Source organism: Cetorhinus maximus, chromosome 3 (assembly GCF_964194155.1).
Source record: "Cetorhinus maximus chromosome 3, sCetMax3.hap1.1, whole genome shotgun sequence".
Lineage (NCBI taxonomy): Eukaryota > Metazoa > Chordata > Chondrichthyes > Lamniformes > Cetorhinidae > Cetorhinus > Cetorhinus maximus.
In genome coordinates, this window is record NC_135881.1 from 141,658,843 (window position 1) to 141,686,512 (window position 27,670).

Here is a 27,670-nt window from a genome sequence, read left to right on the forward strand (position 1 = left end):
TGCACTATGATTTTCACATGAACGTGTTCATGGGTTTTGATTAAATGCTAACTGTATTTTGCTTCATCTGAGCAACATTACTCATAACCAACGTGACCAATTGTTCACATAGGTTTAATGCTTCTGTGATGGTGGGGACCTCAGGAAGAGGCAGAGATAGATCATCCACTCAACACTTCTGGCTGGAGATGGTTACAAATACGTCTTTTGCAGCAACGTGTTGGGCTCCCCCATCATTGAAGATCGGGATGTTCGTGGAGCCACCACCTCCTGTTAGTTGCTTAATTTTCTATGTTTCTGTGTTTAACTGACCATCATCATCTGTGACTGGATGTCACACTATTTGTTGTGCAGATTCTTTCCATTCCATTTCTACTTTCCAAACTTCAGGAGAAAGGGTTAAATTTTACAGCTGCTGTTCTCTTGAGTGCCCAGAAGCTGTGTCATGTTGTTAGGAATTTGAAATGTAACAGAAATGATAAACGTTTTGTTTACATTGAAGAATGCAATGGATTCAAAATTCCACAGGAAACTTATTTGACTGCCTGTAAAACTGAAATTCCTCATTTGGTTGACCAATATACTGTTCTGTTTATCAAGACAATTCTGACTCATGTCATTTGAGTGATAGTTAATGCTTGTAGCCCACAATTTAATCCTTGATTTATTTGCAGATAACTGGATGGAAATGATCTTCTTGATATTCAGGGTAAAGTCAGGTTCCTAGTCCATATGAAAAGATGAAATCTTTTAGTCAAACCATGGTGTCTTGTGTAACAACATATCCAGCTTTGTCTAAACTAGTTTCTTCTGGCTGCTTGGGATAACTTTTGGGAATCTAAAATAGAATCTGCAGAATTAAGCCCTTTTCTTGAAGTTGCTTTGCAAGTGAGGATGGGTTGTGAAGAATCTGCTTAGCAAATGAATAACAATTATGTGCTGATCAGGCAGATAAAGCAATTAACCTTCAGTGAGAAACTGGTCGCACATGGTTAAGATGTTGCTCAGACTTTTCTGCCAGTCATTCCTGTTGGAAGAAGCACAGTTAAGCTAATACCTCATTGTATTTACTTTTAGTGTATTGAATTGTCAATATAATATTGAAATATTGTAAATCTATGGACACATTTGATTACTGATGTCAATCACCTGTTTTGAACTGAGTAACTCCATTCTGATTAGATCTTGTTTTGAAAAATGCTTGAATATTTGGGAGAAGAACCATGACCAATTGCTATTGGATTGACTTTGAAACTACTTTATGGTTAAACATTTTCTAATTGAAATTTCCTGACGTGAAATTCATTCGAACAGATTTCCCTTTTCTAAAAAAAAGCAAAAGTTAAATTTATTTAGACCAGAAAATTATGTCTGTTTCACATTACCTGTATTATCATGAATTTGAAATAAGTCAAGAAGGTAGCACATTCTTGCTCCATTTGGGTAAGGGCTAACTTATTCACTAGTGAGAGTTATTGTATGCAAGACCAGCTGAATGGAATTAATATGCATATTCTTATTTTATTATTTCCAATTTTTATTGATATGGATGCAAAAATTACATTTTTCTGTCACTTGGTTAGACATCATAGATTGATTCCACTTTTTGGTTTACAATCTTAATGTGGTTAACAGCTATAGAGTTGGGTATGGTATTAATGTGCTGCTTGACTCTCAGACTTGGAACGGAATTCAACTTATTGATTAGATTACTTATCTGTGCTGAACCTTTCTAGGGCAATTTTTAAAATATTAAATCTACATAAAAAATATAGGAATGTTGTAGTATGTAGGACACAAGATGACTATCGTCCATCAGGATTGTCCCAGAATCTGAAACTATCCTGCAAAAACTCTTATCTTGCACCTCTCACTATTTCCCGTTCTAAATATACTGCTCCTTCTTGAATTGACCAGAGACCACAGGTAGGATTTTCCTGTAGGCTTCAGGACACCTCCGTCAAGCTCAGTCGGGGGTCAGAAGCCTGCAGTGTGTTGGAAACAGTCACACACCTGTGTTTTCTTGAATTGACAATTAGTGGCCAAAGGGCAGGCTCACTGTCTAATTAAAGAACTGGAGGACCAATAGGGTCCTTGAGCTTGAAAGCAACAGCAGGATGCCATGATAGGTAAGTGAAGGAGAGGAGGCTGCAAAATGGAGCTGCCTCTCTCCAACTTTTTCAAATTTAAAATAAAAATCAGGCCTTTGTAGTCAGGCCACCACTGGTGGAGAGTGGGGAGCACCTCTGCAGGGTGGTCGTGGCTACTGCTAAACCCAAGCAGGCAGTAGGGCCTTTAGGTCTGCCAGGAGTGCTGGCCCTCTGGTCTCCTGCTGAGAGACTGCCTCCAAGGTGCTGTACTGTCCCCATCACCCCACCACGATCATCAGGGATCTGGAGACCTACTGGAAAATCCTCGTCGACATCCGACGATAGGCATTTAATTAGCTCAATTTGCTACCAGTCACTTGATGGGAGTTGACCCTGCTGTCCTCATCCTGCTTCCAGGAAAATGACCCTGGGGCTGGATGGAGCTGGGGAACCAGCACACCGGCTGACGATGTTGATAGAAGCCTGCCTGCTTCCATTCCTGTGGCGCCTCAGAACCCTGCCCCATATACATGCTCAGTTTACTGAATGAGAGTTTTTTGATGACTAATTAGGTAAAAGGAATGCAATAAATAAAATTTATATGGATTTTCAGAAGGCATTCAGTATGGCTTGTTATAACAATCCAGGTATATGTCATAAGAGGAAAAATAGCAGCATGGAGTGGAAGTTGATAGACAGGATACAGTTAAGATAAATGCATGTTGCCCATATAGAAGGAGGATTGGAGGCTGTATTTCCCTGAAGTGAATCTGGGTCCATATTGTTTCTGATATATTTTGAGGATTTGGACTTGGGTTTAGGGCCAGAACGTTGAGATTTGTTGATGACATAAAAGTAGGAAGTTTGGAAAACAACATGGAAGACTAAAAGACTTCAGGAAGATGGATTAGTTGAGCAAAAAGGTGAAGATGTGTTGAAACTGCACATACCCAGGCAAGTGGAGAGTATTCCATCACAATACAGCATTGTGCCTTGTGATAATAGACAAACTTTGGGAAGTCAGAAGTGGAGTTGCTCATCACAGAACTGCTCTTGTAGCCAGTGCATACGAGGCTCATTCAGGTAAGTCGCTGGTTGTAGTTTCCTTCAGGATGTCAATGGTGATCGAACAAGCGTAATACTGGTGAAAGTCAGCAGGGGCTAGTTAGACTCTCTGCTGTTGAGGATGGTCATTGCCCAGCTTGGTGTGCGGCAAATGTTATTTGCTACTTATTAGCCCAAGCCAGAATGTTGTCCAGGTCTTGTTGCATACAGGTATTGACTACTTCATTATCTTAAGAGTTGAGAATGGAATTGAGCACTGCAATCACCAACGAATATCCCTACTTCTAACCTTGTGATGGAGGAAAGGTCATTGATGAAGCAGCTGAAGATAGTTGGGCCTTGGACACTGTCCTGAGGAACTCTTGCAGAGATGCCCTGGGACTGAGGTAATTGGCCTCTAACAATCACAACCATCTCCCTTTTGAGCTCGCTACGATACCAGCCAGTGGAGAGCTTTTCCCCTTATTCCCATTTACTTCAAGTTTACTACAACACCTTGATGCCACACTCATTGATGACCACAGTCATTCCCATTTCTGGAATTCAGCGCTATTATTTATGTTTGGAACGAGGCTGGAATGGAGCTTGGAGCCTATTGGTCCTGGTGGAACCCAAAGTGAGCATCGTTGAGCAGGTTATTGTTGATGGGGCAATAATTGACTGGATTGGATTTTTCATACTTGGGTAGCTTTCCACTGTATTGGGTAGGTACCAGTGTTGTTGCTGTACTGGAACAGCTTGGTTAGAGGTGCAACCAGTTCTGGAGCACAAGTGTTCAGCATCACATCTGGAATGTTGTTAGGGGCATAGCCTTTGCTATATCAACTGCTGTCAGCCATTTCTTGATATCATACCATCTATCCTTTGCTTTTGAACCATTGACTTTTACCCTTTGGCTGAATTCCTCCATTTTTATTTTATTTTCATTGTTTTGTGTGTGTGTCACTATCTCAAAAGAGTAATTAGTATAATTTCATATTCCATGCTGGCTGTTGATAAGCTTTGCCTTTCTCTTTGATGAGCATGGTTTTATAATAAACTAGTAAGTTTGTTGTTTATTGAAAGAAGGCTGGTTAAAGTCTCTTTTATTCTGGGTACCAGTAGTGAGGGTAAACAATTGGCCACGTTGGTGAGTAAATTAAACTTTTATACTAATGGTATGACCCTGTGGAGTAGTGGGGCTAGATCAACTGTGTACTCCTCCCATCCTGGTCGGAACACCAGACTGAATTCTGACATCTGTTATTGGGGAGACATCAGGAGAAGGCTGAGATAGATCATAAATTCAACCTCGAGTGAAGCAGGTTGCAAACCCTTCAGCCTTTTTTTTTGCATTCTGTGCTGGACTCCTCCATCATAGTGATGGGGATGTTCGTGGAACCTCTTCTTCCTGTTAGTTGTTTAATTGTCCACTATCATTCGTGAGTGGATGTTGCAGAACTTCAGAGCTTTGATCTTTTCCATAAGCAGAATTTTACCGTTGGTGTGTGGGGGCGGGACCCACACGCCGACACGTAAAATGATGCGCGGTGATGTTGGGTGCGCGTCCTGATGTCACTGCGCACCATCACGATATTTCAGTGGGCAGGCGTGCAACGATGTCCGTTGCGCGCCCACCATTCGTTAACGGGCCACTTAAGGCCCTTGAGGCTCGAATTGATGGGGATTTTGCGTTGCCCGTGCGATCTTTGGCTCGTCGCATGGGCGCAACAGGCAGGTGGCTAGCAGAGATTTATATGAGGCTCATCCACGGGCGGGAGAAGAGGGCTCAGTGGGCTCGCGATTCTACAGATTTAAAAGTTAGTGTTCCAAAGTTAGTGAAACTTGCCTGTGTGAGCTGGAGAAGTTCAAAACGCATACCAGCTGCTTGGACTGGACTCAACCTTCAGGTCAGCACTTTGCAGTGAGGATTTGTTTTGGGGCCTGTAGGTTTCAGGAAACCTCCCTGAGCCTGGGAATGGGAAGTGATCTCGCCACTGGGGGTACCTCCTCTGAGGAGGAAGGGAGGGCTAGAAGGGGGAGGAGGCCAGGAGTGCACATTCAGCCTCCAGGGGAGCCACCTTTGGGAGGACAGGCATACGCACAAGGGGCGAAGGGTCAAGAGGTAGTCCAAGGCGGAAGGGGCCACAGAATACGCCACTATCCTGCTGCTAGGGCATACAGGCAGAGAAGCAGCTACCTCAATATACCTGAGGTGCAATGCCGAAGGAGGCTCTGTTTGTCAAGGGAGACAGTCAAATATATCTGTTAGATGATTGGGCCAGAGATCTCAGCTAACTGTGGGTGGACACCCCATGTCTGTGGCTCTAAAGGTTACAGCTGCCCTCAACTTCTATGCCTCTGGCTCTTGCCATGGGTTGGTGGGTGATCTTTGCAGTGTCTCCCAATCAGCTGTCCACACTTGTGTCAAGCAGGTCACACTCGCTCTGTTCAGGCATGCATTGACCTTCACTCACTACCACTGGGACGAAGCCAGCCAGATACAGCGAGCCAGAGGCTTCACGGCCATTGCTGGGTTCCCCCACGTCGAGGGTGCAATAGGCTGCACACATGTGGCCATCAAGGCACCAGCTGGTGAGCCCGGTTCCTTCATCAACAAGAAGGGCTTCCACTCCATGAACGTGCAGATAGTGTGTGATCACAAGCTGCAGATTCTGCATGTCTGCACAAGGTATCCAGGCAGCTCCCATGATGCCAACATCCTCAGATGCTCGCAGGTTCAGGGGTTCTTCAGTGCTGCAGCCCGGCTAGATGGATGGCTGCTTGATGACTAGGGCTATCCCCTCAGAAGGTGGCTCATGATGCCTCTCCATCATCCAAGATCAGAAGCTGAGCAGCGGTACAATAGAAGTGACGTCTCCACAAGGGCTGTGGTGGAGAGAGCCATTGGTCTTCTCAAAATGTGCTTCCGATGCTTGGACCGTTCCGGGGACGCACTCCAGTGTCCCCCAGATCGAGTGTCCCTGATAGTGGTTGCATGCTGCGCTCTCCACAATCTTGCGCTGCAAAGGGGGGACGCTGTGGACGAAGAAGATGTAGATAGAGTAGCTGCGGCTGAACACGATGACTCCAGCAGTGAGCAGTGAGCACGCACAGGGAAATGCTGAAGGGACAGGCGCTGACCCGGGCATACTCCAGGGAGGCAGGAACACCTGGGACGCCCGAATCCAAAGAACCTTCAGCTAGCACAGCACATATGGACCTCCAACGCAAACCTGGGCGGCAGCCTCCATACTGGAGACACTAGTGCCAAATCTGTCAGGATAGGAGCATTGATGATGGGCCTGGTCAATAAATGTCAATGACACGAAATCACTCATAACGTCTCAGGAATCCACCCACCTGCCCAAGAAAAGAGGCACCTCAGCCATGTTAGATGATCGTAATTTAATGCTTTCACAAAAGTCTCTTAACGCAACACAAATAAAATGGTGTCGCATTGCAAACACAATCAGAAGGAACTCAACGGGAGGCCAACAAAAAACTACCAGTGATGAACCCAGGGTGTGCCTAAGGTGCCTTAATTTTATGTTTGCGGGTGCTACGTCTTTGTGGTGCCCCCTCGCTGGCACTGGCATCTGAGACAGTCTGCTCTCTCTGCTGCCCTGTTGGCGTCGATGACCTTGGCGGACACCCTCTGGTCCGTGGAGCCTGTGCTTGCCTCACCTGGGAGGGAGCTGCCAGCTCCACAGCTGCCTCATTGGGTGCTGCGGTCACTAGTAGAGGGGCAGAGGAGCCCTGAGAGGCGCCCGCAGAGACGACAGGCAGCTGCTCCGCCAACATGAGGTCCATTCGGCCCTTCCTGCTCACCGTAGATGGATAGGCACCGAGGTGGGAGACCTGGTGCCAAAACCACCGCTCATACGGGCACTGAGCACCTGAGGTCAATGCCGCTGTGAGGGATTGCAGGTCCGAGCGCCTGATCCTGTCCCTGGAGCTGCTTCTCCATGAGAGTCACCACTCTCTCCATGGAGGAAGCTTGGCATGCATAATGCTCAATGCATTGGCTACGGTCCGCATAGACTCCTCCACCACTGACACCAAGCCAAGCACGGCCTCATGTATCTCCACCAGATGGCCCCGCACACCCGGCCGAATCTCATGAGTTGGCCACATTGCGGACGACTCCAGAGGCTCATCATCAGCCACGGACTGAGCATGTGCCTGGGCCCCTGCAGTCCTCCGACTGCTGGTGCAATGGGCACTCTCTGTCTACGCCAGCTCCTCCAGTGACTGTGAAGTGCCCTCACCGCTGTGCCCCGGGACACTAGCCAAAGACTTCATGCCCACCGAGGTGCCAGTATCTGCGCTGGTTCCTGCCTGGCATGGATGGTGTGACGCTGGTGATGTTGACACTTCATGGCTCTCAGGTGTCAGAGGGGGCCCCTGCTGTTCCGGGTCCCGGCTTTGCACTGCTGATGCTGAAAGGAAGAGTAAAGAAATTCGATCAGTTAGCGTGCAGAAAATGTCAATATACATGCCTGTCCCCCAGATCATCATACGCTCATCATTCCACATGCAATGGGCAAGCCATGTTGGTAACGTCACTCACTCAACAATCAGCGCTACCATTGCTGTTGGGAGACTACTGGTGACGTGAGTGCTGGCCACAGATACCTGCCCGTGGAACCCCAGCCTCTCCGGCTCCGGTGGACCTGGGCACATGGCGTCTCTCTAGGTCGAGGGCCTCCTGCTCGAAGCGGCTAAGCAGCACTACCTGGGCTGGCCGACCGCCAGTCCTCACCTGCTTGGCAGTGTTGTGAGAATTCATCTCCTGGAAATGAGAAAAGAGCATTAATAAGTGATACTTATACCATGAATCTCCTCGCGGCCGGCTTACCCCAAGCCCAGTTGGCCATTGCAGGGATCCAATGCACCCTTACCTCGCTGCTGCCGAACAATCACACAAATATGCCTGGTGTGTCCTTGCCACCGCCCACCCCCTTGGCCACATGCTGCCTTCATCACACTTGGGAGCACACAGTTTAACCTGCCTTAGCAAGGAGGCGCAATGACGTGGAAAGCAGAGGGCAGCAGATCGATCTGTTCCACGCCACCTTGAAGACCCCCTCCCACCATGTTGTCACCCTGACTTCCACATGTCCTGGAGTTCGAGCACTGCGCCTGGGTGCAGATCCTCCAGGTTGCCCCCACCACAGTCATGTGGGATTCAGTCCACCACATGCTGCGGGTGCAGAGCCTATCTCATCACCACCCTCTCAGGCTGTCCAACGCACAGGGAATATCTGCTGGCCTGCCCAGCTAAGGACACATGCCGTCAATGGCTCATTACATTCAGGCCAGTCAGACATGGGTGGGGCGCCAGGGGCGGAAAGCTTACATGTTGGCTGAAGTGAAGGATGCCCACATGCTACTCACCCTTCCTGTGCGCAGTATGTCATTGAACCGCTTGTGGCGCTGGTTCCATGAGCGCCACACCACGTTGTGGGAGCTCACGACCTCCGCTACCTCCTCCCACGCATGTTTGGTCAAGAGGGGTGGCCTCCTCCTCCTGTCCTGGGGGACAAGTACCTTCCACCATGCTGCCACCTCCTCGAGGAGGGCAGCAAGGCACTCATCAGAAAACCTGGGTGTACATGGACCCACCCGCCCTACCCTCCTGCATGGCCCACTTGGATATGACTTGGCCCCGACCTCTGGCCATGTAAAGCAGCCTTGGAGAGGCTGCAGCTTGGCCTTTAAACAGGCCACCGGTTCGCCATTGGACCCGGCAGCAATTGCCGACCCGCCACCATCCGCCCACTCCTGCTGTCCCCGGGAGCCGGTACACACGCTGGGTAGGCCTTATTTGACCCGCCTGCATAAAATGGCAGTGCGGTCCCGATTGCCAATGGCCTGCCCGACATAGGGAAAATTCTCCCCCATTGGTTGTGAGATCGCATAGCTCTATCTATCACAAGCTGCTTCTGTTATTTAGCAAATATGCTATACTGCATTGTAGCTTCATCAGGTTGGCACTTCATTTTTTTATTATGCCTGGTGACACTCATGGCATGCTCTCCTGAACTCCTCATTGAACCAGGGTTGTCCCCGGCTTGATGGTAATGATAGAGTGAGGGATATGCCCGATCTTGAGGTTGTGGTTGAATAAAATTCTGCTGCGGCTGATGGCCTGCAATCCCTCTTGGATGTCCAGTTTTGAGCTGTTCTGGATTTATTCCATTTAGCATTACCACTGGTGGGACTGCCCTGATGCACCAAAGGATGATGATGGATTGGGTCTGAGGCATTGGCTGTAAGGTATGATTCAGTGAGTGTGACTCTGTCGGGCTGTTGCTTGACTTTTCTCTGGGAGAGTTCTCCCAATTTTGGTACAAGTTTCCAGATGTTATTGAGGAAGACTTTGCAGGGCTTTGGTTGTGCCTTTGTTGTGTCCACTGCCTAGGTCAATGCTGGGTGATCTAGTCTGGTTTTAATCTTTTTAGGCTTTTTTTGAGGCAGTTTAATATGACTGGCTTGCTAGGTCATTTCAGAGGGCAGTTAGGCTCACATAGGCTAGGCAGGGTAAAGACCGTAGATTTCATTACCTAACAGTCATTCGTGAACAAAGTTGTTTTTTTTTAAACGATGATCTAATAGTTTCATTGTTGACATTGAGCTTTTTATTCCAGACTTGTTTATATTAACTAAATTAAAATTCCCTGGCTGACGTGGTGGGTTTTGAACCCTTATCTGTAGATCATTGGTCCAAGCCTCTGGATTAGTAGCCCAGTAACATAACCACTATGCCACCATAAACATATTGTATTCTGTATCCATGTAGTAACCAAATGAGAGTAACTATCAATATTGTACTGATAGCAGGGTTTTAACATGTTGGAAAAGGTAAATTTCTCTGTCATCTTCCTGTTAACACAACTAATTTTAACTAAGTTTGTTTGATTCTTGAGTGAGTTAGTATGCATCTTTCTTGCATCTCCTAATGATTAGTTCAGTAGACAGACAATTATAAGTAAACTGTTCGTCTATCCCCTGAAAGAACAGTGGCAGAAGAAAATCCTGAAAATGATTTAAATTGTTTTCGGTAATAATTCAATTTCTTATTAGGCTTTAGTGAAGTTAAAAAGAAAGTTGAAATATCACTGCTGCTAATGACCATTCACAATCCATGATACAGGTGGGGACAACTCAGCAGTGAATTCTGATAGACCTCACTCTAAATAAACTTGTATCAATAGTGCTTTGCACTTGTAGGATTTTTTTTGTTAATATGTCACAATATCTTGGAAATTGAACATTAAGAAGTTGTTCACACTTCCACAATTATTTCTGTGTAACTGAAGTCAGGAGCTCCGTAATGTACTGATTAGGACTATCTTTGATAAATTATTTGACCTACATGCTTTCATTAATCTAGGAGCATTAATATCTATTTTATATATTTATCAGCACCTTACTACAATCAAATAATGGTGCTCTTAATTTTTGTAGCAGATTTCAGCAATTTTTTTTTTGCAGACATTGTTCAGCAATCAGAAGAATCTTGCAAACAAAGAAGAAATAAATGCTAAAAGTGACACTTCAAAAAAGTTGTCAGAAGCTTCCAAGAAGATGTCTGTGGAGAGAGTTTATCAGAAGAAAACACAGCTGGAACATATCCTCCTCCGCCCTGACTCGTACATTGGCTCTGTGGAACCTGTAACCCAGGTGAGATACTTTTTAACATATTTTCCTGTGGCATTCATTGCATGTTGATTTGAAATAAGTGAATGGCATTCTTTTAATTATTTTAGTGAAGACTCAATTTCCAGTTTCTAATAGATTCAGATGTTGTATTAGCTTTTAAAATGTTTTTTTTCTCCTGTAGTGGCAGCCATTGGGATCTTGGTGATTTCTGATCACCCCACTTTCATTTCACAACCTTGTGATGCCTAGGTTAAACAGCATGACATTGCAGTATTAGATGGCTAGGGCAGGTGTAACAAGCATTTACCTATAGGTCTGTTACATACTTTAAACGAAAGTGACTTTTTCGTTTTAAGGCACTTTAAGTTAAAAGGCTAAAACAATTTAAGACATAGTAGGGCCTTTAACTCAAGTATAACTGGTGTTAATGGCTATAAGACCATAAGACGTAGGAGCAGAAATAGGCCATTCGGCCGATTGAGTCTGCTCTGCCATTCAATGAGATCAAGGCTGATCTGATAATCCTCAACTCCACTTTCCAGCCTTTTCCCCATAACCCTTGATTCCCTTATTGAATAAAAATCTGTCTATCTCAGCCTTGAATATACTTAATGACCCAGCCTCTACAGCCCTCTGTGGCAAAGAATTCCACTGACTGACAACCCTCTGAGAGAAGAAATTTCTCCTCATCTCTGTCTGAAATGGGCGCCCCCTTACTCTAAGATTATGCCCTCTAGTCCTAGATTCTCCCGCAAGGGGAAACAACCTCTCAGCATCTACCCTGTCAAGCCCCCTAAGAATCTTATATGTTTCAGTAAGATCGCCTCTCGTTCTTCTAAACTCCCCAATGAGTACAGGCCCAACCAACTCAATCTCTCCTCATAAGAAAATCCCTCCATACCCGGGATCAACATAGTGAACCTTCTCTGGACTGTCTTCAATGCCAGTATATCTTTTTTTAGATAAGGGGATCAAAATTGTTCACAGTATTCTAAGTGTGGTCTAACTAGTGCCTTGTATAGTTTTAGCAAGACTTCCCTATTTTTATACTCCATTCCCTTTGAAATAAAGGCCAACATTCCATTTGCCTTCCCTATTAGCTGTTGAACTTGTATGTTAGCTTTTTGGGATTCATGCACAAGGACTCCCAAATCCACCTGTGCTGCAGCCTTCTTCTATTTAAATAATATACAGCTCCTCTACTTTTCCTGCCAGAGTGCATTACCTGACATTTTCCCATATTATATTCCATCTGCTAAGTTTTTGCCCACTCACTTAACCTGTCTATTTCCCTCTGTAGTCTCCTTGTGTCATCCTCACCACTTGCCTTCCGACCTACTTTTGTGTCATTCACAAACATGGCGATACTACATTCACTTCCCTCATCTAAGTCATTAATGTATATTGTAAATAATTGAGGCCCCAGCATTGATCCCTGTGGCAGTCCACTAGTTTTAGGTTGCCATCCTGAAAATGCCCTCCTTATCCCAACTCTCTGGGGAGAATTTTCTCCCCTTCCGGGGGGGCTGTACAGGGGCAGGCGCGCAGCTGATCAGCGCCCCTGATCAGCTGGGCGCGGCCGTTTTACATGGGCGGGCCAATTAAGGCCCGTCCAACGTGACGCATGCCCGGAAGCACTGAGTGCTCCCTGTGCAGGTGGGGGTGAGTGGGGGTGGGGGGGGGGGTGGTTGCCTGAGTCGAGGAGTGCACTCTTCTGCACATGCGCGTGAAAGAGCGCAGAAATCTCCCTGAGGCACCTCTGTGCTTTCACGTATAAAACATTGAATAAAGGTAAAAAAACATTTTAAGGACAAGTCTCCTTATGTGAAACTGTCACATGAGCTGGGACATGTCCACTAATTTTATTAAAAATTTTTCAAACACTTTAAAAATCTTCATGAAACCTCATCCCACCTGTGGATGAGGTTCCTTGAAAAATGCCAAAGCCACCTAGGCTCTTCGCCTGCCCGCCAACCTTAAGGTTGGACGGGCAGCTCAGCTAATTGCTTTATTGGCTTTTTAAATGGTCTTAATAGACCTTTGACAATCGGCTGCACGCCCGCCGAACTAAAAATCTAAATGACGCATGCCTGATGTCACCGCGCGTCATTTTACGCCTCAGTGAGCAGGCCCCGCCCCTACTCGCTGAGCCAAAGATTCTACTCTCTATCTTCTATTAGTTAGCCAATCCTCTATCCATGCTAATATACTACCCCTAACACTCTTATCTTATCTCGGCTCTTATCTTATTAAGTAGTCTTATGTGTGGTACTTTATGAACACCTTTTCAAAATCCAAAAATATTACATCTACTGGTTCTGTTTGTCTATCCTGCTTGTTACCTCCACAAACAATTCTAATAAATGTGTTAGATTTTCCTTTCATGAAGCCATGTTGACTTTGCTTGATTAGATTATGTATTTCTAAATGCTCTGCTTTAAAATCTATTATAATAGACTCCAACATTTTCCCAATGACAAATGTTAAGCCAACTGGCCTATAGTTACCTGTTTTTCATCTCCCTCCCTTCTTTGAATAAGAGTGTTACATTGGCCGTTCTCCAGCCCTTTGGGACTTTTCCAGAATCTAAGGATTTTTGGAAGATTAATGCCCACTATTTGTGTAGCTACTTCCCTTAACATCCTAGGATGCGACTCATCAGGTCCAGGGGATTATCGGCCTTTAGCCCCATTAGTTTCCCTAGTACTTTTTCTCTAGTGATAGTTATTGTATTTATTTCCTCTTTCCCCCCTTTTTCTCCTTGATTATTTCGTATTTTTGGAATGCAATAGCAAGAGTGCAAGTATCTTCTACCGTGAAAACTGAAGCAAAGTATTTATTCAACTCCTCTGCCATTTCCTAGCTCCCCATTATTATTTCCCCAGCCTCATTCTCTAAAGGGCCTATGTTCACTTTGGCCTCTGTCTTTTTTATATATTTAAAGAAGCTTTTACTGCCTGTTTTTATATTACTTGCTAGTTTACCCTCAAGGTGATTTTCTCCCTCTTTAATATTTTTGGTTATCTTTTGGTGTTTTTAAAATTTTCCCAATCCTCTGGTTTACCACAAATCTTTGCCACATTGTATGTTTTTTCTTTCAATTTGATACTGACCTTAACTTCCTTGATTAACCATGGTTGGTTTATCCCCTTCCTTGAATCCTTCTTTCTCACTTTGTTGAGAGTCATGAATTATTTTCTTAAATGTCTACCATTGTTCATCAAACGCTTTTTCTGCTTTCACAGTCCACTGCATACAACTCTGCCCTCATTCCTTTGTAATTGCCCTTCAGCACAGTTGTTTCCGACCCAAGTTTCTCACCCTCAAACTGAATGCTAAATTCTACCATATTATGGTCACTATTTCCTAGGGGATCCTTTACTCAGCTCATTTATTAAACCTGCCTCATTACACATCACCAGATCCAAAATAGCCTGATCCCTGGTTGGATTCACAACCTTTTGTTCTAAGAAACTGTCTTGAATACACTCTATGAATTCTTGCTCGTGTCTACCTCCACCAATTTGATTTTCCCAATCTAACTGAAGATTAAAGTCACCCATAATTAATGTACTGCCTTTTTTACATGCCCTCATTATCTCCTGATTTATTTTCTGTCCTACAGTATAGCTACTGTCAGGGGGCCTGTAGACTATTCCCACCGGTGTCTTCTTCCCCTTGTTATTTCTTATCTCCACCCATATGGATTCTACATCTTCCGATCCAAGATCCTTTCTTGCTATCGTACTTATTCCAGCTTGTACTAACAAAGCAACCCACAATCCTTTCCTTCCTGCATGTCCTTTCGAAAAGTCACATACCCCTGAATATTTAGTTCCCACCTTTGATCTCCTTGTAACCATGGCCAGAAATTTCCCCCAGTTGGAGGGGGTTGTGGTGGGGGCAGGCGGAGGTGGGCGTGAGCCTGATCGGCGCCCCTGATCGGGTCCGCGCTCGCCCGGAAGCTTAGTGTGCTCCCTGTGTGGGCGTGGGGAGGGGGAGGGGGAGGGGGGTGGGGAGAATCCCTAAGTGATTCCCTGCGCGAAAGAGCGCAGCGATCGGCCTCGGAGATTTGTTTCAGTGTTAAACTTTTAAATAAAGGATTTTTAAACTTTTGAAACATGTCCCCTCATGAGCTGGGACACGTTAATGAAATTTTGTAAAAAACTTTACTAATTTTTTAAAAACACTTCATGAAACCTCATCCAGCCCATGGATGAGGTTCCATGAAAAAAGCGAAGTCTGCCTGGCTCTTCGCCTGCCCGCTAACCTTAAGGTTGGATGGGCAGCTCATTTAATTGTTTTAATTTAGTTTTTAACAGGCCTTAATAGACCTTTGACAGTTTGGCGGGCGTGCAGCCAACTCGGCCGTGCGCCCGCCAAACTGACAATCTAAATGATGCGTGGTGACGTCGGGATGCACACCCGACGTCACTGCGCGTCATTTTACGCGTCAGTGAGCAGACCGCGCCCCCCCCGCTTGCCGACAGGATAATGCTGCCCCGTGTCTCCGTAATGGCTATAAGATCATACCCATGAACCTCTATTTGTGCCGTTAATACATTTACTTTGTTCCGAATACTATGTGCATTTAAGTAAAGGGCCATTTATTTTGCCCTTTTACCATTTTTTTCCCCCTTTGACCCTATTTTCGGCTGTTTTTTTAATGTTTGTACACTCTGTCCCTTCCCGTCACACTCTGGGTATCATTACCTAAATAGCTGCCCTGCAAGGCTGCCATAACCTTTTGTTTTGTAAGCCCACGTATCCCCTTCCCTACTACAGCCCTAGTTATTTGGTTCGCCAGAACACTGGTCCCAGCATGGTTCAAGTGAAGCCTGTCCCACCGGAACAGCTCCCTTCTACCCCAGTACTGGTGCCAGTGCCCCATGAACTGAAACCCATTCCTCCCACACCAATCTCTTAGCCACACATTGAGCTCCTTGACTTTATTTACTCTATGCCAGTTTGCCCATGGCTCAGGTAGCAATCCTGAGATTATTACCTTGGAGGTTCTGCTTTTTAACTTAGCTCCTAACTGTTGAAATTCTTTCAGCAGAACCTCCTTTCTAGTCCTATCAATGTCTTTAGTACCAACATGGACGACAACAACTGGATCCTTCTCCTCCCACTCCAAGTTCTTCTCCAGCCCTGAGGAGATGTCCTTAACCCTGGCACCGGACAGGTAACACAGCCTTCGGGACTCACGCTCATGGCTACAGTGAACAGCATCTATCCCCCTAATGATACTGTCCCCTATCACTACTACGCTCCCATTTCCGCTCCCCATTTGAATGGCTCCCTGTACCATGGTGCCGTGGTCAGTTTGCTCTTCCTCCCTGCGGTCCCTGCTCTCATCACACAGCTTGCAAGAACCTTGTAACTGTTGGACAGTTGCAGGGGCTTCACCTGCAGTCACACCCTCCTGTCCCCTGATCACAGACTAAATTTGAATTACCTAATCTGAGAGGCCTGACCGCCTCCTGGAGCAAAGTGTCCAGGTAGCTTTCCCCCCCCCTGATGTGGTGCAATGTCTGCAGCTCAGACTCCAGCTTCTTAACTCGGATCCGAAGTTCCTCGAGCTGCAAACATTTGGTACAGATGTGTTCACTTTTGATCACCTTGGTGTCCAGCAGCTCCCCCATGCTGTAGCAACTACACATCACCCATCCTGCCAATGCTATTGTATTTTATTCAATTAATTAATTACTCTTGTATCCCCACTCTTCACACTTTATTATAATTATTTTTTTGTACACACTAGTATCGATCTTATACTTAGCAAGCTATCTTTAAGAAAAACTAAAGACCTTACTTTTACTTTAAAGATAGAAATACTCACCAATCTTACTCACCAATCAGCTGCTCTCCGCACTCTTTTCCCTCTTGCGCTCTTGAACGGTCTCACACTCTTCTCTCACTGTTAAAGGCCCCGCTCTCATACCCTCTCGCTGTAAATGACCATGCGGTTTCTCTCACCCTCGCTGTAAATGACCACACTGTTTCTCTCTCACTCTCTCCCTGTAAATTACCACACTGTTTCTGTATAAGGTTCCATGTTCTGATCCACTCAACCATGTCTGACTTCACTTAGCACAGGTCTAGGGCCATGTGGTGTATTTCACTTGCCAAGCAAGGATATAGGTACAGACAAAGTCTCACATGGTGTGATTATTAGTGTCTTACATATTGAGTTAATTGATTAATATACTTTGATTCCTTGATAATTGCACATTACTAAACTAACACTAGTTATTAAACATGGGTTTTCCTACCTATTGACATCACAAAAGGAAAAATGGGTACATTTTAATGTGTCATGCTACTTATCTCAAATTATAAATTACTTTTTCTCAGAGCTTTGTAAAGATAGCCTATCTCTACACAAAGTTAGGAATGACGAAACCTATAGGAGAGAATTTTCCCCCCCAGTTAGGGGGGTTGTGCGGGGGTGGGCGCAGGCAGGCGCGGACCCGATCGGCGCCCCCGATTGGATCCACGCCGCCATTTTACGTGGACGGGCCAATTAAGGCCCGCCCAGCATGACGTGCACCCGGAAGCGCTGAGTGCTCCCTGTGCGGGCTGGGTGGGGTGGGGGTTTCCCCTCAGTCGGGAGTGCGCTCTTTTGCACACGCGCACGAAAGAGCGCAGAAATCTCCCTGAGGCACAGAGGTGCCTCAGGGAGATAAGTTTTAAGTTTTAAAAATTTGAATTAAAAAAAAATTAAGACAGTGTCACATGAAGCTGGAACATGGCAAAGAACTTTAATGGAAACATTTATTTAATTTATAAACCCTTCATGAAAACTCATCACACCTGTGGATGACGGTCTATGAAAAATGCGAAGGCAGCCAGGGCTCTTCGTCTGCCCACCAACCTTAAGGTTGGAGGGCAGCTTTCTCAATAGGGTCAATTAGTTAATTAATGGCCGACTCAGCTGCGTGCCTGCCGAATTGAAAATCTAAATGCCGCTCGGTGATGTCGGGACGCATGCCCGACGTCACCCCGCGTCATTTTATGCCTCGGCGAGCGGGCCCCGCCCCTGCTTGTGGAGCCGAAGATTCAGCCCATAGTTGTATTTTTAGATGGTTTTATTTTTCCAGTGGACATAGTTTGAAAATTTCAAATAGCCAACATTATTATGCTTTGCTAATATCTTAGCGAAATTCTACTCTTACTGTCACGGATGCTTTAAAGAGTGTTACTTCAAGTTGCCCATGAACATTGTGTGTGCATGTTTTACTCATGCAGTGAGAAAATTTATTTTTATTTAAAAAAGAAAAGGTTAGTTTATTTCACTGTACTGCTCTGGAAGTTACCTAAGAGAAGATAAAGTTACTGAACATACACACACAAAGATTAGTTACGAATTAAGATATAGTACTTAATGTAAATCAAGATTAGTCCATATTTGGTGCAATCCTGGTATGTTTTGAAGTTGTTGCGTTGTCTGATGTGAAGGTCTTGAGGTTGTGGAGTTGTTCTCTACAGCTGTGATGACATCCACTGCTGAATTACTGGAGGTTGCTTTCACATGTGAGCTTAGTAGATGGAATCAAGGTTTACATGGAGGAGGGAAGATTCCTTACTTCTGTTCTGCAGGTGTGGCACTTTTAGCTACCCAGATACTTTACAGCAGACCAGTGGCTATTTTTAGATGCCTTTCTCTGTGTTTCCCTGAATTGAAGTATTTTCAAGATGGTTTTCTCAGCTTGCTGCTCTTTTTGGTGCTTTTTGTACGGGCCAAAATGGCCCCTGTTATGATGTGATCTGTACAAAATGCCAAGTCATCTCGCAAATAAGGCATCAACACTTCTAACAACCCTTCTCCTACCTGTGGTTCTTAGCTTTTGTCCTGACCAAGGCACAATTTACATTCTTACAATGAAGCGCCAATAAAAGTTTGTTATCCCTTGGACGAGAATACAGTGAACCATAATTAAATTAAGGATCGTCTTTTGTCCTCAGAAGTGTAGACCCAGTTTGAAATCCATAATTTTGTCTGGTAGCCTGGAGCCATTTTGACAACCGTTTTTAAACTCTGTCCAAGTTTTTAAAAAAAAAATGAGCATCAGAATAGTTTTTCTAAAAATTTGTTATATTATTACTGTACACTGGCAACAGTAAAAGCATGAAAATTTCACACCACTTTATTGAAATCCTATTGTCACCATTGATCACCATACTTCTGATCAGTACACAAACATATGAATTGCATGCACCATTCTTGTATCCTTCCAGTGTTGTGAGAAATAGATTTTTAAAAAATATTTTTGGGGAATGTTGTGTTATTCTGTGGAAAAGGCTGTGTGTGTGTGTGTTATTTAATTAAGCTGGGCAGAGATTAATAGGAGACAGGCTGTCTTGGGGGGGTTTAAAACATGAAAAAGTTAGAGGTGTTAGGTTTGAGGTACAGGTGAATAGGTTAGATTTAACATTTGCATTTTTAGATAAGTTGAGACTTTGTTTGAATATCGAAGGGGAGTCAGAAGTGCCAAGAAACATGTTTGCACCTTGCAGGAGTTCCATAGATGAACAGAAGTGGGGATATTAAATTTTATTGACCCAAAAAGAAAGATAAGATGGAAACATGAAAGACCTTATATTTGGAAGGATTTGAGTTTCAAAAAGGTATGAAAACAATGGAACCTGAGATGAAAGGGTAAAAAAGGTATTTTAGAGTTACTGTGGAGAGCTTAGGGGCTCTGTAGCTGTTTGAGCTTTTGGGCTGTTGAATTGGAGTTGTGAGATGTAGCAGCCGGAGCTCTGGGCTGAGAGAGGTTGCAGTTTGAATCAACCAACCAGTCAGGCCAGAAAAGTTTTGGGCTGCAAAAAAACAGTTTCTGAAGTTTTGTTTTTCACAGTAGATTGGAAGAGAGTTACAGGTCATGTGGTATGCCTTTATTGAAGCTACAGCAGTTTGCCTTGGGTAATATTACTGCATTTTTATAATTAAACACCTATAAGGGAGTGTTGCCTGGAAGGTGTTTACTTGTGGGTTTGACCAATTAGAGAGTCTTTTTGGGGTAATGTTTTGTAAGACTAATCTTAACTGTGTATCTGTAATCTTGTATGCTTAAGTTTTCTTTTATTCTTGTTAATAAAACTTTTACTTTTACTTTTAACTTTTAAAATTGCAAAAGTGTCGCTGGACTTCTTACTGTTGAGATCAGTATGTCCCCTTCTTCTTTTCAGAATACCAAAAAAAGGTATGGCCCATGAGCCAAGTTTCCCTCTGGGATTTGATTTGCGCAGCAATTAACATCGGCTGTGGTCATAACAGTGTCATTCCACTTTATTTCAAATGTTGCAGCAAAGCTGGCATCAATATTAGTGACCATGAAACTACTGGGTTGTGGTAAAAGCTCATCTGGTTCACTACCATGCCTTAAGGCAGGAAGTCTGCTGTTCTTACCCAGACTGGCCTATCAGTGACTTCAGACCCACAACAATGCAGTTGACTCTAAATTGTCCTTTGAAATGGCCTAGCAAGCTACTCATTTTTATTAAATGCTAGTAACCAGACATGATAAAGGTATGCCAGCCCAATTGACACTACAAAGACCACATCACTAACTTCTGGTGACTTTTGCCAAAATTGGGAGAGCTGCCCTTCAGACTAGTCAAGCAACAGCCTAACATGGTTATACTCTCAGAATCATATCTTTCAGCCAATATACCAGGCATCTCGAACACTATTCCTGGGTATGTCCTATCCCACTGCTGCCCAGTAGAGGTGATGGCACATTGGTTTACAGTAGGAGGGGTGTGGCTCTGGGAGTCCTTACCATTGACTCTGAACCCCATGAAACCTTATGGCATCAAGTCAAAGAATGGAAAGGAAACCATCTCCTGATAGCCACCTACTGCACTCCCTCAGCTTTTTGAATCAGTATTCCTCCATGTTGAACACCACTTAGAGGCGCTGAGGATCGCAGAGGCACAAAATGTAGCACACAGTGGCGAATTTCAATATCCATCTCCAAGAGGCTCTGTGGCACCTGAATACTACTGAGGAACGTAGGTGGCAGACTAGGCTAGCGGTAGGTGCTGAGAGAATCAACACAAAGCAAAAACCTGCTGAATTCATTATCAATCTGCCTGTTGCAGATGCATCTTTCCTGACAGTACTTGTAGGAGTTACCATTGCACAGTATTTGTGGAGAAGAAGTTCCGCCATCACATTGAGAACGCCCTTCATCATATTGTCTGGCACGAATGACGATGGATTCTTCTGTCTCTTCGACAGATGGCATCTGCTGAGGCATAGTTCTGCATCATAATGAGCAGAAGACCCTGGTCATATTTTCAGGGGAGCCATGTTTGTGCAGCACCTTCCACAGGCATTCACGGTTTTCTGCGTCAAATGCCTTGGTCAGGTCAACGAACACTATGTCGAAGTTCTTGTCTTGCTTTGGGACTTTTCTTGAATTTGAAGCACTGCAAAGATCATGTTGACTGTTCCTTGTCCAGCACGAAAGTCACACTGTGATTCTAGGTACACTGAATCTGTAAGATAAGTGATAATCCTGTCGCAAATAACCCTTGCAAGATTTTTTCCTGGTGTGGGGAGAAAAGAGAAACTAAAAATTCCATATACAGACATAAGGCAAATGAAGAGATGCTTGAAATTGCTGGAGCAAAAAGAATTATAGAAAGTGACATCCAGAAAAGAAAATGTCAGTATGTCAGCTATTTGATCAAGTATCTCTTTTAGAGGGCAAAGTGGAGGCAGAAAAAAGGGGGGTTGACCTAGGTGGTGTAGTTGGATGATAGATGTCACCAAGTGGTTGTAGACAAGCTACAGTGGATGTGTGAGGATGGTGCAAGACAGACGAGCGTCACCTACCATGACAGCAGATCTCCTGGTAGGAGTAACTACAAGCAGCAGCAGGAGAGAAGTGAAGTACTAGAAATTGTCATGGATTCGCTTCCCTTCCATTTCTACAGGTGAGTTATGTAGGAATGACAAATCTCCACCATTTGGTGGACTTCTAATATTGGAGTTTTGGAAATCTGCCATTTTAAATATGCATCCTGACCTTCGGGGCTGGTATGGGGCCCAAAAATAATCGCAATTCTTGTCAGTCAGTGAGAGGGGGATCTGATTGCAGAGTTGTAATTGGAGGAGCAGCATGCACTGGAGAGACAGAGCTGCTCCTCCAGTCATAAGTTCTGTGGCTCTCCCATCTCGTTGCTTCAGCTCCTGTAATCACGGGTTCCCTCCCTCCAGCTTTTGCTGTCCCTCCAGAAACCGATTCTATGAATGGAGGAGCAGCAAGGGCGGGAGAGAGAGAACCTGTGATTGGAGCAGTTATTCTGGCTGGTTCCACAGCTGCTATGCAGGAGACTTTCAGTTATGTTCTCCTACTGTCAATGGCTGAAGTAGGGACTTCGCTGTCCTGCACTTGTTCCCCCCACTCTTTGGGCACCTTGCCCCTGTTGTGCAGCTCCAGCAGTGCCTGGTAGCAGCTCTTACTACTTGTTCTGGTAGTACTTGAGCCAGGCCAGCCCAGCTCGCTCAGAACCCGCAAAATGAAGAACTGCCTTTGCATGCTTTTGAGTTTCCTGAAGTAACCCATCTTTGTCACATCCAAAGAGCTTTCACAATAACATTCCAGAGAGCTTCCTTCATCAGCATCCCCTGTGCCCTGCCCATTGCAATGCTGGTTAGTGATTCCCTTTATTGCAGAGATTTAATTCATAGAATCGTTCTGGAACAAATTGCAGTCCTTAATTGCAAATTGCAGCATTGCCTTTTTGTTATGAAAGGGGCCTCAAATTTCTTTGTGTGTGTGTTTGTGCACACGAGTATGCTTATTTCTTATGCAAAATTGGTAACATCTATCTAGTCAAATCTTCATTTTACATCTTCATGTAGGACTAGGATATCATTTTACTTTGTTGACAAAATGTTTTTAGATGAGAAAGGCCTCTTCGTTAAAATGTTTTCCACTCAGTATTATTGCTCGTTGGACATTTTGCCCTAGCATACCAAAGTATGCTATTTGATAGGCACAGCTGCATTCCTAAAATTATCTGAATTAATTGAGGACATGACTTTGGGGGGGGGGTTGAATTTAAGGAGTGATTACTGCATGTAATAGGAGTACTCTTTGTATGATTGCATAGCATCTTCTCAGCAGATGTCTCTTTTTGTCTCTCTATCTTTTCCTCCTCCCCTCAACCCCCACTTTACAATTTCTAAACCTGGGTTAAACTGTTTTTCAGTAAAGGAGATTATGCTTGAATATAACAATTAGTTGCAGAAATCTCAGTGCAAAACACCTAACCTTCCAAAGATTTTAAACTTCTCAAGACTAACACCAGGATCTTTAGGTCGGCGAGCGAGGGCAGGGCCTGCTCGCCGACACGTAAAATGACGCGGGATGACATCGGACGGAACTCCCAACGTCACCCCGCTTCGTTTCAATTTTCAGGTCGGCGGGGGTGCAGCCGAATCAGCTGTGCACCCGCCAACCTGTTAACAGCCTATTGAGACCATTTAAAAAGTAATTGAAATAATTAATGGACCTGCCCGTCCGACCTTAAGGTTGGCGGGCAAGCCAGGAGCCCTGATGAGCTTCAGAAAAAGCATGAAATCTCATCCACGGGTGGGATGAGGTTTCCATGAAGGTTTTTAAAAATTGAATAAATGTTTGATTAAAAGTGATGGCCATGTCCCAACTCATGAGGGGACATGTCAGGGAAATTTTATTTTTGCCCCTTCACCAATTTTAAATTTGTGGCTGATCTCCCTGAGGCAGCACTTAGCCTCAGGGAGATGAGTGGCCTCTTTCGTGCGCATGCGCGAAAGAGCGCACTCTCGGCTGAGGGATTCCGTGCCCCCCACACCAGCACAAGGAGCGCATAGGTCTGTATGGCGGACGTCACGCTGTGTGGGCCTTAATTGGTCCACCCACGTAAAATGGCGGCACGCCCCCAATTGGGGGCGCCGATCAAAGGCCCGCCCGCCCGTGCCCACTCCTGCACTATGCACTTCCTACCCCCCCCCACCCACCCCACCCAAGATAATTGGATCTTTTGTGAGGTGTTAGTACTGCTTATCTTATGGTACTTTTACAATTACACCCATTTGAAATTGTCTAGAAGCATTTGTATTTCACTACAGATGGTAAAAATTGCATTAATCTTTCGGCTCCTTACCCTGCAGTGACTTTGCCGCTTTGCGCTATGAGGTGTACATGATTCCTTGTCACAAAAAAAATCAGACTTTTGTCTTCAGCCACTAAATTTCAGACCTTTTTGGCTTTGGCCAATCTCATTTCTGGTTATGGAAGTATGTAATGTTGGGGCACAACGCCCTGGTTCCAGATTAAGCAGAAGCTAGTGAGTTTCCTAACCATGTGAGTTCCTTCGTACTTGAATACTTCAGGTGGAATGCCATTGGCTCTTGGAGATTTACCCACAGACAGTTGCTTTGTGGTGCTGCCACCATGCTAAAAGATTAACAATAGATCTAATAGCTCAGAACTGGGCATCCATGTGGTGCTGTGGTCAATCGCAGCAGCAGAATTGTATTCTACCACCATCTGTAACCTCATGGCCCACTATATGTTTTACTCAGGGGTCCTGTTAAAATTGAAGTCTTTTGGAATCAGGTGAAACTCCCAACTGGCTGGAGTCACATCTAGCACAAAGGAAGCTGATTGTGGTTGTTAGAGGCTAGTCATCTCTTCTCCAGGACATCACTGAAGGGCTTCCTCAGAGGAATGTTCTAGGCCCATCTTTAACTGGTTCATCATGACTTCCTCCATTATAACATTGGAACTGGGCATTTTCACTGTGTTCTGTTCCACTCTACCCTTCAGATAATGAATCCATCTGTTCCTGCATTCAGCCACCTCCAACAAGAGTCTAAACACCTCCTCATTACAATCAATGACATTACAATTGCTAAATCCCCCACACCAGCAAAATTTTGGGGATCACCATTGACCAGAAACTTAATTGGACCAGCCACATAAGTACAAGGACTTCAAGATCATGTCCAAGGCTGGGTTTTCTATGGAGAGTGATTCATCTCCCAACTCCCAGAGCCTTTCCACCATCTACAAGGCACATGCCAGGATTGTGTTGGAATAGTGTCCATTTGCCTGGATGTATGCAGGTCCAACAACACTGGAGGAGCAAAGCATCATCTAGGGAAAAGCATCCTGCTTGTTTAGAAGCCCATCTGCCCGCCACCTTAAACATTCACTCCATCCATCACAAGCACACCGCAGCTGCAGTGTGCACCATAGTAACTGACAAAGGCTCCATCGACAGTACCGATAAACCCACAACTTCTGCTGCCAAAAGAACAAGGGCAACAGATGTATCAGAACACCATACCCTGCAAGTGACACACCATCCTGACTTGGAAGAATGTTGCCATTCCTTCTTCATCACTGGATCAGAATGCTTGAAATCCACACCTAAAGGCAATGTGGGTTGATCTGCACTACATGGACTGCAGCGGTTCAAGAACACGGCTCACTCGCAGCTTGTCAAGGACAATTAGAGATGGGTAATAAATACTGATTTTGACGGCAGCATCCACATTCCATGAATGAATAATTAAAAACAAATTTAGGATATAAACTGAAATGGTCGTAATCATCCGAATGTGTAAGTTTTCAAACTTCAAAATTGAAGTATGAAACCTTTTAAAGTTGGTACAGGCAATACCAAGATAAAGATCATTAAATGTGTTTTCTGGGTGCCTTTTCTGGAGTAAAGCTATGAGATAACTGTTGCTTGCACAGGAACAGGAGAGAGAGCACATCCTGAGTGAGGCACAGCCAGAGTGGGTATTGGCAATTTGGTACATAGGGGACGAGGTGCTCTTTGCATTTTTTCCTTGCTATCCAACTTCTTAAATCTTCAGAGCGTGCTGCAGCAGTAGAGGCTACAAGGGAAAGGAATCACTGGTAAGTAGCGGGTAAGATATTTATTACTTTAATCGCTTATAGTTTAAGGTCTTTTTGTGGTTAACAGTTTGTATATTCTACAGTAACGAGGATCAGGAAAGAAGGGCCCTAGAATAGTTGACTTAAAAGGTTAAATTTAAAGGGATAAGTCATGGCAGGAGCGCTCAAAGCCGTGGTGTGTTCCTCGTGTTCCATGTGGGAAGCCGGGGACATTTCCAGTGCCCGGGACCAGCATATATGCAGGAAGTATGTCCAGCTGCAGCTCATGGAAGCTTGGGTTTCAGAGCTGGAATGGCGGCTGGGGACACTGTGGAGCATCCGCGAGTCTGAGAGCATCGTGGATGGCACATTTAGTGAGGTGGTCACACCGAAGATGAAGGGACTTGAGGAAGGAAGGGAATGGGTGACCACTAGACAGTCCAAGAGAAACGGGCAGGTAGTTCAGGAGTCCCCTGAGGTCCTGCTGACAAATCGGTATTCCATTTTGGAAGCTGATGAGGGTGCTGGTTCCTCCAGGGAGTGCGGACAGAGCCAAGCTACTGGCACCACAAGCAGCCTGTCTGTACAAGAGGGGAGGAATGGAGGAAGAACAATAGTAATAGGGGATTCTATAGTCAGGGGAACAGATGGGCACTACGATGACCATCAATGTGACTCCAGGATGGTATGTTGCCTCCCTGGTACCAGGGTCCGGGATGTCACTGAACGGCTGCAGGGCATCCTGAAGGGGGAGGGTGATAAGGCAGAGGTCATGGTACATATTGGTACCAATGACATAGGTAGAAAGAGGGATGAGGTCTTGCATCAAGAATTCAGGGAGTTAGGCAGTAGACTAAAAAGCAAGACCTCTCGGGTTGTAATCTCTGGATTACTCCCAGTACCACATGCTAGCGAGCTCAGAAATAGGAGAATAGCGCAGATGAATACGTGGCTTAAGAGTTGGTGCAGGAGGGAGGGTTTTAGATTCCTGGATCACTGGGACCGTTTCTGGGGAAGGTGGGACCTGTACAAGCGGGACGGCCTACATCTGAACCAGAGCGAGACTAACATCCTTGCGGGCGGGTTTGCTAGTGCTGTTGGGAGGAGTTTGAACTAATTCGGCAGGGGGAGGGGACACAGAATGTTAGCAGAATAGGGACACATCATAATACAGTAAAACAATCAAGTCAGAGGGAGAGAGGGAGTACAGCTGCATTAAGCTTCAAGGGAGTAAGGCAAGGCTGGATGGCCTCTACTTTAAAGCCAGGAGTATTACAGGTAAAACAGATGAGTTAAGGGTGAGGATTGACACGTGGACTTGTGATATAGTAGCCATCACTGAGACATGGTTGAGGGAAGGGTAGGTTCAACATTCCTGGATATAGAATCTTCAGGCGAGACAGGGGAGGGGGTAAAAGAGGAGGAGGCGTTGCATTATTAGTTAAGGAGTCAGTTACTGCAGTAAGGAGAGATGATATCTTAGACGGGGCATCGAATGAAGCTTTGTGGGTAGAGTTTAGGAATAAAAAAGGGGCAGCAACATTGTTAGGTGTTTATTATAGACCCCCAGATAGTCAGTGGGAAATTGAGGAGCAAATATGTGCACAATTTGTGGAGGTGTGTAAAAACAATAACTATAGGGTAATTATATTAGGTGATTTCAACTTTCCCAACATTAATTGGGATAGACATAGTGTTAAGGGCTTGGATGCAGTGGATTTCTTGAAATGTGTACAGGAGAACTTTTTAGGTCAACATGTTGAGGGTCCAACAAGGGACGACTCACTGCTGGACCTAATTCTGAGGAATGAAGCCGGACAGGTGGTTGAGGTGGTGGTGGGTGAGCATTTTAGCGATAGCGACCACAACATGGTACAGTTGAAGTTTGTTATGGACAAAGAAATCAACAAGTTGCAAAAAAATGTTTTGGATTGGGGGAGAGTGGATTTTAGTAAA

General features: G+C 44.9%; 1 protein-coding gene across 2 annotated transcripts in view; it reads left to right on the forward strand.

The window, feature by feature from the left end:
* Positions 1–27,670, forward strand: part of LOC144678944 (DNA topoisomerase 2-beta-like) — a 245,225-nt gene that overhangs the window by 36,032 nt on the left and 181,523 nt on the right. Inside the window, exons 2-3 of one of the 2 annotated variants that reach the window (XM_078539056.1) lie at positions 113–272; positions 10,635–10,823. In XM_078539056.1, the coding sequence (XP_078395182.1) occupies positions 129–272; positions 10,635–10,823 (333 nt within the window). In that variant the 5' untranslated portion in view covers positions 113–128. The remainder of the gene's footprint in view (positions 1–112; positions 273–10,634; positions 10,824–27,670) is intronic. The other variant, XM_078539057.1, reaches the window with a different exon arrangement.